At 46.3% G+C, this 12,322-nt stretch overlaps 1 protein-coding gene across 10 annotated transcripts in view; it reads left to right on the top strand.

Moving 5' to 3' along the window:
* LOC125330650 overlaps positions 1 to 12,322 on the top strand; it is a 275,373-nt gene that overhangs the window by 218,713 nt on the left and 44,338 nt on the right. For 9 of the 10 annotated variants that reach the window (XR_007205651.1, XR_007205654.1, XR_007205648.1 and 6 more), the window contains exon 4: positions 8,826 to 9,101. Coding sequence is in view for 2 of the 10 variants with exons in the window: in XM_048314010.1 (XP_048169967.1) it covers positions 8,826 to 9,101 (276 nt within the window). In the remaining 8 variants the exon portion in view is untranslated. Of the gene's footprint in view, positions 1 to 8,825; positions 9,102 to 12,322 lie in introns of those variants that run through there. The other variant, XR_007205656.1, reaches the window with a different exon arrangement.

Genomic DNA, 12,322 nt, shown 5'->3' with positions numbered 1-12,322 from the left:
GAGGAGGCAGTAAGAGACAGAGAAGAGGAAAATAAGAAAGCAAGACAGTAAGGTGTATGGGCATCTCCTTCCAAAATTGCTGGATCAGCCTCAAGCTGTACTGGCACAGAATTGTCCTCTGGGCCCTCAGTAAAATTACTGCATTTCTAGCAGAGACTGTGAAAAAATATATGCATCTGCAGCTCAGCCACCACAGTTCACAGTCCATCGGAGTGGAAATTAGGGGAAACAGTAGAATTACTAAAATCCTGTATTGTCCCCATTTGGATAGCTTGTCCTGACTGTGGTGTTTCCTATAGGTACGACATGCACAGCTGTGTGCTTGGCTTCTTCTGACTGTGCACCCCAGATGCATTTCCTCTTTCTTTTCTCTAGATTTCTTGCTATCTCTGCCCTAGCTGTCTTTTCCTTTAGTCAAGGTCTGTCTCTCTTCTTTCTCAACGTCCATATGCTCTCATCTCCCTTCCAGCTCTTCTCTTCCCCCCCTCCTTCAGCCTGGACAACACTGCACCTCTGTTCAAAGCCTTTATTTTTAGAAGAAAATAAAAAATGTGAAATCTGAATGACTTCAAAAACATATTCTGGTGCTTTCTCTTGCTTCTCAGTCCGCTATTGTTGTTCAGACAGTGTATAGAGCACTATATCAAGTAATTGGGTATTATCTTCTGGACTGTAGTTCAAGCACTGAAAATAGCATATTGGTGACCACTTTGTTCCATATGCCTCCTTTATAAAAGGAGCTAACGGCACTTTTTCAGGTTTTCCATGTTGGAACATTAACTTCTAGCAGAGGTGCTATTCTTTTTGTGGAGAAAGCAAAATGAGTGTGAGCTGGGGATGATCATCTCTCCCATGAAATTTTGTAAAACTCATTGCCACGTGATTATTTTTTACCACCAGGTTCATACTTGCAGGTTCAGGCTGACATATCTCCACTGCTGTTGTTCGACAGTTGCTTTGTTCTTCTACCATTTTTTATCCTATGCTCTAAAGACAGTGAAGGGCACTCACAAAATCACTCTCATTAAGACAACCACCAAGTCAGCCACTGTTACCAGAGGCTGATGGTTTTGGTGTTCAGCTAGAAACATCTCACGGGAGACTGATTATCACAAATGATAAGAAACTGCCTTCTGCCAATCATGCTCTTACAACGTGCATCACCTGGACCTCCAAAATTGAGGAACCCAAAGTACGTGGTCACTTTTTGCAACCTTCTCTGTGCTGCCCACACTCAGGTAGATGATTCTCAGGACTGGTTTCCATCTCTTGATGGGGTAACTGAATATGGTGTCGAAAAGTTGGCTTGGAGGCCTATTTGTTTGGAGCATCTCTTCCTGTGTACCCCTTCCTGCTTAGTTGTCAGGGGACTCCTGGAACATGCTTTTATTTCTGTAAGTCCTGTGGATTATTTCCCTGCTCACTTCAGCCTCAGCCAGTGAGGTCGAGCTTCTGTGCACCGCTGCAAGGTGATCTCTTACTTTCTCACTGTTGAGAAGAAGGGTGACCAGCTGACAGTAAAATTGCTTGGTGCTGATGAGCCCTTGGCTTTGTTACTGTGGTAAAACATACATCGTTTGACAGCTGCTTGTGCATGGAAAAAAACATAGATGATTAACGGTTTCTTATCTTTTCTTGCTACTGATCTTCTTTGCTTATGACAGATGAGACTTAGACGTCTTTTTTTAAGAGACAGAGAGAGAAAAGGAGAATATTTAAACTTGTTCTCACCTAAGTCTTTTATGTTATCCTAAGGACCTTATTTGTAGAAGAGATTTTTGTCTGAATTTTAGCTCTCCTGAAATGATGAGATCTGTCATTTAGCTTTAAAAGGAAACGTGTATTCTTCCCTGGCTGCATTTTTCTTTTTTTTTTTTCGCAAAAGGGTATAATGCTAATTTTACTTATTCAGAAATTAAAATAGCAAACAGTTTATATGAGGTGTTGATAATTACCTATATTACTGTAATGCTGTGACAGATGTTGGCAAAAAGAGGCAGAAAATGCCTACAGCTGTGCACTCCATGACATCCAGTTTATACTCAGACAGAAGGCTAACAGATGTTCTGAACTGTCACTTTGCCTAAATGTTTTTAAAGTCTAAGGACCTGCTTTAAAATTCACTAGGGCCTCATTTGGTTTCACAGAGGTCCTCAGAATTCCCATCTGTGACAATTAATGTCGAAGACTTTTATAAATCAACCCCTGTCCTTATTAGCCCTCTGCAAATAGATGTTGTGTATCTGTATACTCCTGAGGCTTCTATTTTTTGTGACCTAGTTATTAATTTCTATTACTCATATGTAGCATAACTCTTGTTTTGAGAAGAAACAGATTTGGGTGGCGTGAATACAGCTTGAGCAACAGAGTTGAAAGATTACTGAAATAATTTAGACTGACCTCAGGATACATACGTTAACCTATTCTTTATTTTGTTGCTGAATGCTATGGTCCTTTCTAAGGTGGCTGTAAAATGCTAACAACTTCAAGCAACTTGTTTTCCCAAAGGAAAATATAAATCTTGGTGATATCAAAATAGAGCACTTAAAACAAGCGTGTTCAGCTGCCAGAGATATTCCCATTCCTGGAGAATACTCTTATTCAGAAATAGTTAAAACATTTAAGGGGCGCTTTAGAAAACAAATAAAGTTTCATATATTAAATTATGCTCTTTAAATTAAAAATGAAGATGTTATAAAAGTGATATGTTGGTAATGTGTGCATGTAGAAAAACATTTAAAATCATCATCTTCAAGCTCCGCCCAAATTTGCCAACATGCCTTCAGATCCGTAAAAAATGTCTCTAGTGTAAAATAACTTAATACTTTACTGATAGTTGCCATTTCTTTTTAAAAGCTGGATTCCTGTTGTACAGTAGTTTAATAGTTTAAATATTGTGCTAACATAATCAGTGTTTGGCCTCTTCTGTTCCCCAATCCTGTATAGAAGCAGAACTCCAAATTGTACATCTTTCTGGGTTTGTTTCTAAATTACTCCCCACACTTAATTACGAGGATGAGAGGGATGCCTTATTCCTCTTTGTTATAGGCTAAGCTCTCAGTAATCCCAAACAAAAGAGCCAGTTCTGGAAGATATAGGATTTGCTAGCAGGATTATGGTCTCATAGATAATGATGTGCAGTCAGCAGAAGCGAAGCTTTATTTTAATTCAAATAAGCTAGTAAACAAACCACTGACAAGTCTGCTGGTGAGAGTAACTGGCTTCTGTTGCCACATTGGCAGCTAAATTATAGAAAATCTATTATACCCTGTTCACCATATGTTTAATTTAATACAGATACAAATTAAACTATCCATAGTGCCTATTAAAATGACAATACATATTTTTTAAATATATGAATGTTTTAAGATACGTTCCCCTGACCTTAAGAAGGGCAGTGCTGATTTGGGAGACGACAGCAAAACACATGCTAGTCAACAGATTCTCTTCAACAACAACAACAGCAATTTGAAAAAACACAGAATATTAATAGTACAGTTTTGTAACAGATAATGAGGTTAATTGGGGTGTTTTATCTTCTAAGCATCTGTTCTTACACACTTCACTCCCCCTAGGTTCCTGGGCCCTTGCATTTGATAGAAGTGGTTGATATCTAATCCTGTGTATACTTTTTTAATTCAGTGCCAGCTACAGTATGAGGGGTTTGCCCTTTTCCTGCTGCAAATAACTATTCCTCATTTCTGCATATTCTCATTTATTAATGTTCTTTGAAATAACCTGGATTTCTTGACCCATCAGGAACCTTGGAATTGCTACTCTGTAATACTGCAGAAAGTTTCAAATTATGCAGAGGGATTCCTGCTTAGGGCCTGTGTTGTTCAGAGGCAGGAGTGTTGAGTACCATGTGTTGTGACCTGTTATGGACCCTGATTTACTTCAGTGCTATGGTGGTTAGAGTGAAAACAGGTATTGGAGAAAATTTAGAATAACAGGAGACAAATATTGTGAAGACCTAACTAAATGGGAGTTTATTTCCAAATAAACTGAGTTTACCTGATAAAGTCGGTAAGTCACTGCAAGTTATGGGGATCAGCAGATGTTACTGTGGTGAGGCGGTGATGGACTACTTGAAATGTTATTGCAACCAGCCACAGAGAAAGAAATTAAGTTCCCCAAATCCACCCCTTATATCTTAAATGAATGATGATGAAAAAAAGCGTCAGTCAAAATATTTCCAGTGAAGAGCTCTCTGGACTTTCCTGGGGTCCTCCTGCCAAGACTCTCCTTTCCAGCTCCAGTTTGCTCACAGCAGCAATAGGCATGGAATGAAAGCCTAATTTTGTGAAATTACTTGCTTGCAGGTTGTGAATTGTTACTTTACTCCATAGTAATATAGTCACAATCCAGCATTCAAAATTATGTTTCCCACAACATTTAAGATGTTAAGAGCATATGCAAATGCCATATGAATGTGTGGAAGTATATGTGAAGGGGGTCCCTGGCTCCTATAAATGTGCAGTATTGTATACCAGGCCCTAGACTCTATGTTATCATATGTACAATGTATAGCATGTGCATGGGCATGAGATGTGCAGTGTAAAGTGTGTACATGCTGTGTGCACATGTATGCTCATTGTATGTTTATTTTATTTTAATTTTATTTACCAAAACACTATCAATATCTATTTGTAATGTAGACATGACATACACAGGAATTTAAGAGTTATTGCAAACAAGTTTCACTTATTTGATAAATTTATCTTTAGTATGTAAAAAAATGTCTGGTTCCTAAGAAAGTTGCTATCTAAGGAATTTAATATACAAAAGTATCAAGTGCAAGAGATATTTGGACAAAATACAGAATACTACTGGTGCTATACTTTCTACTCTTCTTCCCATGGAGAAATTTATCCTATACCAAGCTGTCATCTTTCACTAAAGGTATACTTGGCACCACAGCTACCCATAGTGAAATTATTGCAGTAAGCGTTGAGCAGGGTCTCTCATAGCAACCATGAAAAAAAGAAAAAAAACCAAACTAACTAACTAAATAGAAGAAAATTGCAATTTTAGGAGACACATCTAAAGTTCTTCCATAGATTTCTATGCAGTGAAAGGCCTGCCTGCCCTGCAAACCTGCCACTGCTCATGAGCCACTCTTGTGCGCTACAGCTTCTCTGCTTTTGGGTAAACGGATTTTCTACCTTCATATCCCTGAGGGCTGGGGGCAGCGACGAAAAAACTCTGCTGTCAGTGTATCCCCAGTGTTCTTTTAAGGCTGTGGCATGGTGGCAAGGTCGTCCAGCCTTCCCGGGCTCTGTATCTCTGGAGTACCCACGGACACCACGCCACGGCTCTCACTCACAGCTTTTTGGTTAAAAAAGCATGAATGTTGCTAAAGCAAAACGAGAGGCTGAGAACTCCTGGAAATAGACTGGGAAGCCCCTTGGCCCACGAAAGGAGTCCCGGAGGACACGCGGGGTGGCGGCGGCCGAGCGAGGGGGGCGGGGGGGATCCGCGCTCCACTCCCCGCGTGGGCTCTGCCGCGGGGCCGCTCCCCGCCCGGCCCCCGGGCAGCCCGCTGGTATAAACTTTAACCCTCTTGTCAGCGAAACAGGATGCGAAAGAAGGGCTTGTCCCGTGTGGTGTGAACCTCAGCTCCTCCGGGGAAGATTAACCTGGGAGCCCCGGCGCGGAGAACGCGGGGCCGTGCGCGGCGGAGCCGGGCACAGGCTGGGGCTGAGCAGTGGCGGAGCCGCTGTGGGCACGGCAAGGGCGGAAATTTTCTCTGGGGCGAAAAATGCCAGCAGCAGCCTGGCTTCCCCCTCTACTTTGAAACAGCTTCAGTGCTTTGTCCTGGGTAGGAACTCCAAAATTCTGATCTTTTTTGTTTTGGATTTTTTTTTTTTTTTTTTTCTGGACAGAGTGTTGGTTCAGGCTCCGGCACGCAGCTCCACTACGGGAGACCGTGTCTGGCAAACCCCTTACCGGTCTGTTGGAATATGCAACCTAGAGATATATCTATATATAGCCAATTCGGAGTAATCCGTTATTTTATCTATGCATCTGGATCCCGGTGGTTTGGGTTTTGATGGTTTGTTTTGTTGGGTATTTTTTTTCCCCAAGCTTAAAATGAATTGTGAAAGTCAAAACCTAGGACTTTCATTTCCCCACCCCGTGGGATCGGTCTCGGCATAGAGACTTAAGGGTACCAATGGCCGTGTGGGAGCCCAGCCCTACTCAGACCAGGGCAAAAAATGCATGTTGATATGCGAATTTCTCTCAGAGCCCTTCCAATCTGCGGTTCACTTTTTTACTTTTGTTTGTTTGTTTTTCTTTCCCTCCAGAAAGTCTTAGAAATTGCTGTAAAGCGTTAGAAAGTTGTAGCTACCTGGTCCACGCACTGGTGATTTCGTTTCTGGTTATCTGCAAAATGAGCTTTAAGCCAATTTCGTGCTTCAGGCTAAAGAGACGGATTCGTGTTTCCCTCCTAGATGCGTGGCATTCCTGGAATCTCTTTGTCAGCTTGCTGTAGGATGCTGCTGTAATTTGCCAGGAAACTCTCCAAAATTTGTATACAGTGGCTAAGAACGACGTAAGATTTCTGAGACATCGGGTTGTTCTCTCTGGAAAAAAAAAAAAAAAATCATCTTTCATTGATAAGTCAGTATTAAACTATTCAGAGCCTGGTTCCCATTTAACCCAAAGAACCATCATAGGTTCAAAATATGCATTTCCTAGAAATCTCTCCTTCCCTGCTCTGAGAAATAAAATAGTTCTTCAGGAGAAGCGGTACTTTCTTCGAGAATCTTAGGAAAGTTCTTGCACGATTTCCTGAACTTTGACACGCTTGACTCTTTTATGCCACTTTCCCCCCCGCTCCGCAACATGTAAAGGTTATTGCAAAATGACGGGAGGTTGCCTGAACTCTGTGGCTGGAGGTGAGCTCTGCCACCCTACGAGTACCCTCTTGGCGTTCAGCCTGGCAAGCAGAGCTCCCCCGGCCCTGGCAGCGCGGCCCCTGCGCGGAGGCGTGCGGGGCTGGCGGGGCCGCAGCCGCCGCTCCGCGGCCGCCCCGGAGAGGCTCCCCGCACCCTCCCCGCTCCGGCGGAGCGAGCTGGCGCGAAGATGTTTATCCTGAGATGCAAAATGGGTTGTTGAAAAACAAGCCATGTGCAAATAGTTTAATTTTCCGTTTTGATGCTTATCTTTGTCTCCCGAATTTCATCGGAGAGGCTTTAATTGGCGTGTGGGTAATAGTTCCTAAATAATCCCTTATTAGATGACTTCAGACGAGTTGCGAACCAATAACGTCTTAGTCCCAAAAGTGAAAGTAGAATTTGAAGGCTCAGGTCAGTCAAAGGGCTCATTTGAGCACCTTTTAGTTTGCTGAAAAAGCTAATTAAAGAACGTTTGAAGGTTAAAGTCATTATTCCGTGCTGTTGTCGTGCTACAAGTGAGCCGAGTTTTGTGAAAACACAAAGGGCAGAAGTCACAGAGGTGGATTACTGTCAGTCCAGGCTACAGAGGAACAGAGAACTGTGGCATTAATTCCTATAGAAAGGTAGACAAACACAGTCACTGACTAACAACTTTCCCGCAGAGCCCTATTGTCTAAGCACTTTCTTCTGCTTTGGGGCTCTCTTCGAGTTGCTACAGTCGTAACCAGATCCCAAACTAGGTAACGGGGCGACTTTCGGGCGCAGAATTCTTGACCTGTGAAACAATTTCCACGACAAAAATCGCTGTGGGTCTTGGCAGCTCCCTCCGACATTTACTTCCCCCTTCAGCGGTGCTAATTTATTCATTACTTGGCAGAAAGTTAGCAGCGCAGCAGAACTCTGCTGGAGCCCGCAGCACCCTCAGCACCCGCCGCCCCCCGGCTGCTGCTGCCCTCTGCGCTCCGCGGCCCCGTTTGTGGGGCGGCTCTGCAGGAGCTCAGGGACTTCGCGGGCGGCGGCGCCGCTGCGCAAGAGCCGCGCAAGAGCCGCGCAAAAGCCGCGCAAAAGCCGCGCTGCGCGGGACCTGCGCCCCGCGGAGGCTGCTGGAGCGCAGGGACACGCGGCGCGCCCGCGCGCAGGAAAATCCCGTGGGCTAATCCCGGTGGCTGTCAGCAGCAGTTTGCGCCTTTGTGTGTGCGTGTGTGTGGACAGCAGATTGCAAAGCCGGGCACACAAAGATAGGCGCACACAGGCTCAGCCGGAGCTGCTCAGCCTCGCCTCCCGAGCGCCCGCTGCCTTCGCGCTGAGCCGCTTTGCCCCACTCGCTCTTAAAGTCTAGATTTTTAGGTCTGGCCACGGCTGTAGATCTCCCCAGATTCAAAGAAACAGATGTTTGGGCTGATTATGGATGGGGGGGAGGAGGAGGGATCCCTGCAGCTGCAACTCAAATAAATATATTGATAAAATATTTCAGTGGTAATAAATACGCAGAGATCAGCTCGACCTTGCGAGGTCTTTATTTTAATTTTTTTTCCCCCATATACAAAAATCTTTATCAAACCTCTATTCTATGGCTTCAATAAACAGAACCCATTACCTCACGGCAGCTTTTGTTGGCCTGTATACAAGCGAGAACAAAATGGTTATTCAGGAGAACGCTTTCGATTTTTATTGTGTGTAGTATGCACAAAGAGCAGTGTTATTGTATTAAAAAGAACCATCTGTAGCAGAAACAATGGCATCAAATTATCTTTGAATACCCACTGCAAAAATATAAAGCTTTTTTATTATTCTTCTGCTGTACGGTGGGGGACAGAGAAGTGACTTTTTTGTTGTTGTGGGTGCATTCTTATAACACACACACAAAATCAGCCATTGGGATTTTTTTTAAGCCATAAACGATTTTTTCCCCTCTTGTTCCAGGGACTGCAGTTAAGAGCTAGGGCTAGGACTTGGAGGATGTGTAGGCAAACGGAAAGAGAGCCGGGAGAAGAAAAACCGAAATGGATTCATTCTCTGTCCTGGATGAAGGAAGAGAGGAGAAGAGAAGGGGACGTGCGAGCTTCCTTCAACTGTCTCTGTCCGGTGAAAAGTGCTCAGACCCCCGGGGCTGCGCCGGGCTCCGAAGTCCACGCGGACTTTCGCGTTGAGCTGCCAATCAAACCGCTCACAGCCACCACCCTGCTCTGGCACCGACATGTAAGTAGCTGCAGCACAACTTTGACATTCACAGTTTTTCCCCCCTCCTCCCCCGTGACCTTTAAAATGATCTGGAAATGTAGCTCCCACCTACGACCCGCCGCTCTGAGCTCCACTGCGTTAAGCTCGGGGACTCGCGTACGGCTTTGGGCTCGGCTGAAAGTGCGCGGCCGCTCATCGCGAGCGAAGCGGTGGGCAGAAGCGCTCCCGGTCCGCGGGCTGCCTCTGCCCCGCCTGCCCCTCTCCCGCGGAGCTCACGGCCCGCGGGCAGCGCTGGGCTAGAGCAGAGCCGGACTCTCCCCTGCCACCCCGGGATGTTTCAGGCTGGGCCGCTATTTTGGCGCTGTCCCGCGGGGCGAGCCGCGGAGAGGCGCGCAGCCCCCGGCCGCGCATCGCACCGGGCGACAGGCTAGAAGCCACCGCGCCGCTCCCGGCGATTCTCCGTGGGTTTCCCGGGCCGGGAGGTGCCCCAGGCCGGGCGCTCCGCGGGGGCGGCCGGGGCGGTGCGCGGGGCGCGGAGCGGCCGCCGGGCGGGGGTTCCCCGGGCGCGTCGCTCTCTGCCGCCCCCTGTGGGCGCTGCGCAGCCGCTCCTCCCGCGGCGCCACGCGGCGATTCCCGGCCCAATCCCGGGGAAGGGGGGCCGGCCTCGCGGGGCTATCCGCACGCCCAAAGCGGGGGTACGCCGTGGGCAGAGGCGGCGCATCGCCGGGCCGGGCTCCGGCTGCGCGGGGTCCTCGCCCGGGCAAGTCGGTAATAAATCATCAGTACCTCTAACTGCCCGCCGCTGCCTTCTGATGCACTTGGGGCTGGGAAAGGCCCGATTTTGACATATTGGCTCATTATAATACCATTTAAAGGGAAACTCTTTTTAGTTACAGTTAGCAAAGTTGAGGTTGGATTTCCCCCTCTTCGCCCCCCCCCCTTTTTTTTTTTTTTTCTTGGTAAGAATTTGGTAGATAAAGGTTAATCTTGGGCTGAATGATAGAGCTGTGATTGACAAGAGAAAAGGTGTTGAGGGCAGGTCGAGCTGTCTTATTTACAGCCCACTGCTTGCTATAGAGCCTTTGTTAGGACTGGAAAGCTAATTTAGTGCTGATCAAAAGCACCACAGAGTTAAAGGACTGGTAATGACTGCTAATTTCATTTCAGCCTCATACATCCCCAACTGCTGTAATTAAAGACATGCTATTTAAATACAGGTGAAGGGGTTTTTTTAGTAGGGGGAAAGCGTGTAGCCGGTTGCAATTTTATTTATGGTTAATATGGTAAAAGTCCAACATTTGATTTATGATTTTAGCGATTTGCTTTTTTGCACTCTTCTGCCCCTGCAGAGCAGGGCTGGGCGGCAGGGCCGGCCGTGCGGGGGCAGGATGAGGACAGCGCGCCGCAAGCGAGGGATGTGAGCCCCCAGCTAGCATGAGGTTATCTTATTTTTAATTATTCCCATCAAACGGCAGTCAGGAAACATCGGAAGCGCTAGGGAGAGGGGAGACGGAGGGACACGTGTCAGCTTTTAAGTGTCTCTGCGGAAGCTCGGGTCGTCATATTATTATTATTTTTAATTAAATTATTTTAGCACTCCACGGCTGGTTCGCTGGCTCTGAGACGTAATTTCACAACCGATATAACAGTTTCTTTCTGGGAAACATCAAAGGATGAAAGCTCTACATTTCCGTAGTTGGTTAAAATTGATTAAAAAAAAAAAAAAAAAAGAAAGAAAGAAAGAAAAAGAATTTAGCCTTTAATCTCTTTTTATCCACGACGACTAAAGATCTGTACTCGACCCCGCTCGGCTCCGGGCTGCCCGGGCTCCCCCCGGGCTCTCCCCGGGCTCCCCCCAGGCTCCCCCCGCTCCTGCGGCCGCTCCGCGCGGGGGGCGGCGCCCCCTGTCGGCCGCGCCGAGGGTGCCCGTGGGGAATTCCGCGGGACGGGCGCGCCCGCGGGCGCAGCGGGAGCACCGGGGCGGCTGCAACGGGCGGGCGAGGAGCCGGCGCCTGGAACTGGCCCGGAGTCGCTGCAGGGGTTAAAGTGCGCACGGTGAGGTAGGGACAGGCAAGGTGAGCGGAGAGCCCAGCATAGCGACCACGGGCAGGGAAGCTACCTCCAATTTGCACTGTTTGCTCTCCGGAGATGAACGTGGGCAAAAAATAAGTGAGGTGCCACCGATTTCTTTCTAAGCAGAGCCTTCTATATGCCTGGGTCTTACAGAAATGCTGATATGTGATGCTCTCCCACACCTAGGCAGAGCAGGGGGGCTGCTGCGGGACCGCGCCAGCCCGGCGGCCGGCGGGACATCCCCGACAGACCAACTTCTTTATTGGCAGCCTTAGGCACAAAAAATAAGGATTAATTTTTCATCGTTCCCAACTTCGGTGCTCCAGTGCTGTCAGCAAATGCCAGCCTTTCAGATGCTCGTGCTTGTGTTTTCCTCCCAACGTGTCTTAAATAAGTCGGTGTTGACAGGTGTTGCTTGTAAGCAGCGTTGAACGGTTCCTTTTCATTAAGGAAACATTTTCTGAAATGGCATATGTTTAAACCCGAAGCAATAAAGTCACCTCAATCCCCCCTCAAAAAAAAAAAAAAAAAAAAAGAAAACCCACCAAAAAAAAAAAAAAAAAAGAGCAAAATAAACACCCCCTCCCCAGTTCCTGGAAAAGGAAGAAGCGTTATCTTAAGTGAATGCCTGAAGCGCGATTTTATTTCCTCACTGTAGAGATGACAGATTTAAAAGAAACCTGGTGATATAAAACGATTAGCCAAAATATGTGATGTGCTGCATTGCCACCAAGTTTTTAGATGAATTCTCTATTTATTTTATAGGATGCACGCAGCTCAGTGTAGTGCATTTAACGGCGGTATCTGTGAGTTGTGGTAACACCCAGCACGGTTTATGTGTCTTGCGTGCAAAGAGAAAGACTAATGGAAACCAAATTATTTCTGCTAAATTGGGGTTATTTTGTATCTCCTGTTGACAGCCTGGATGAAAGTCATAATGCCACTATTTTTCTATTAAATGAACCCTATGGCTGTTGGTCTCACAATAAACTTTTCACTTTAGAAATTATATTCGGATAGGTTTTTATGAAATATTATTGTTTGTCACGCTGAGTATACTTTCTCCATTCTTTCAGTTGGATCTCCGCTCGAGACTCCCTAATAAGTAAGAGCGCCCAAAATAAAGACATGGCATTTTCTATAAATAATAGCAAGAACCCTGCACA

Source organism: Corvus hawaiiensis, chromosome 10 (assembly GCF_020740725.1).
Source record: "Corvus hawaiiensis isolate bCorHaw1 chromosome 10, bCorHaw1.pri.cur, whole genome shotgun sequence".
Taxonomy (NCBI): Eukaryota; Metazoa; Chordata; class Aves; order Passeriformes; family Corvidae; genus Corvus; species Corvus hawaiiensis.
Note: the sequence above shows the minus strand (reverse complement) of the source record. Positions and strands in the feature narration are given on the sequence as shown.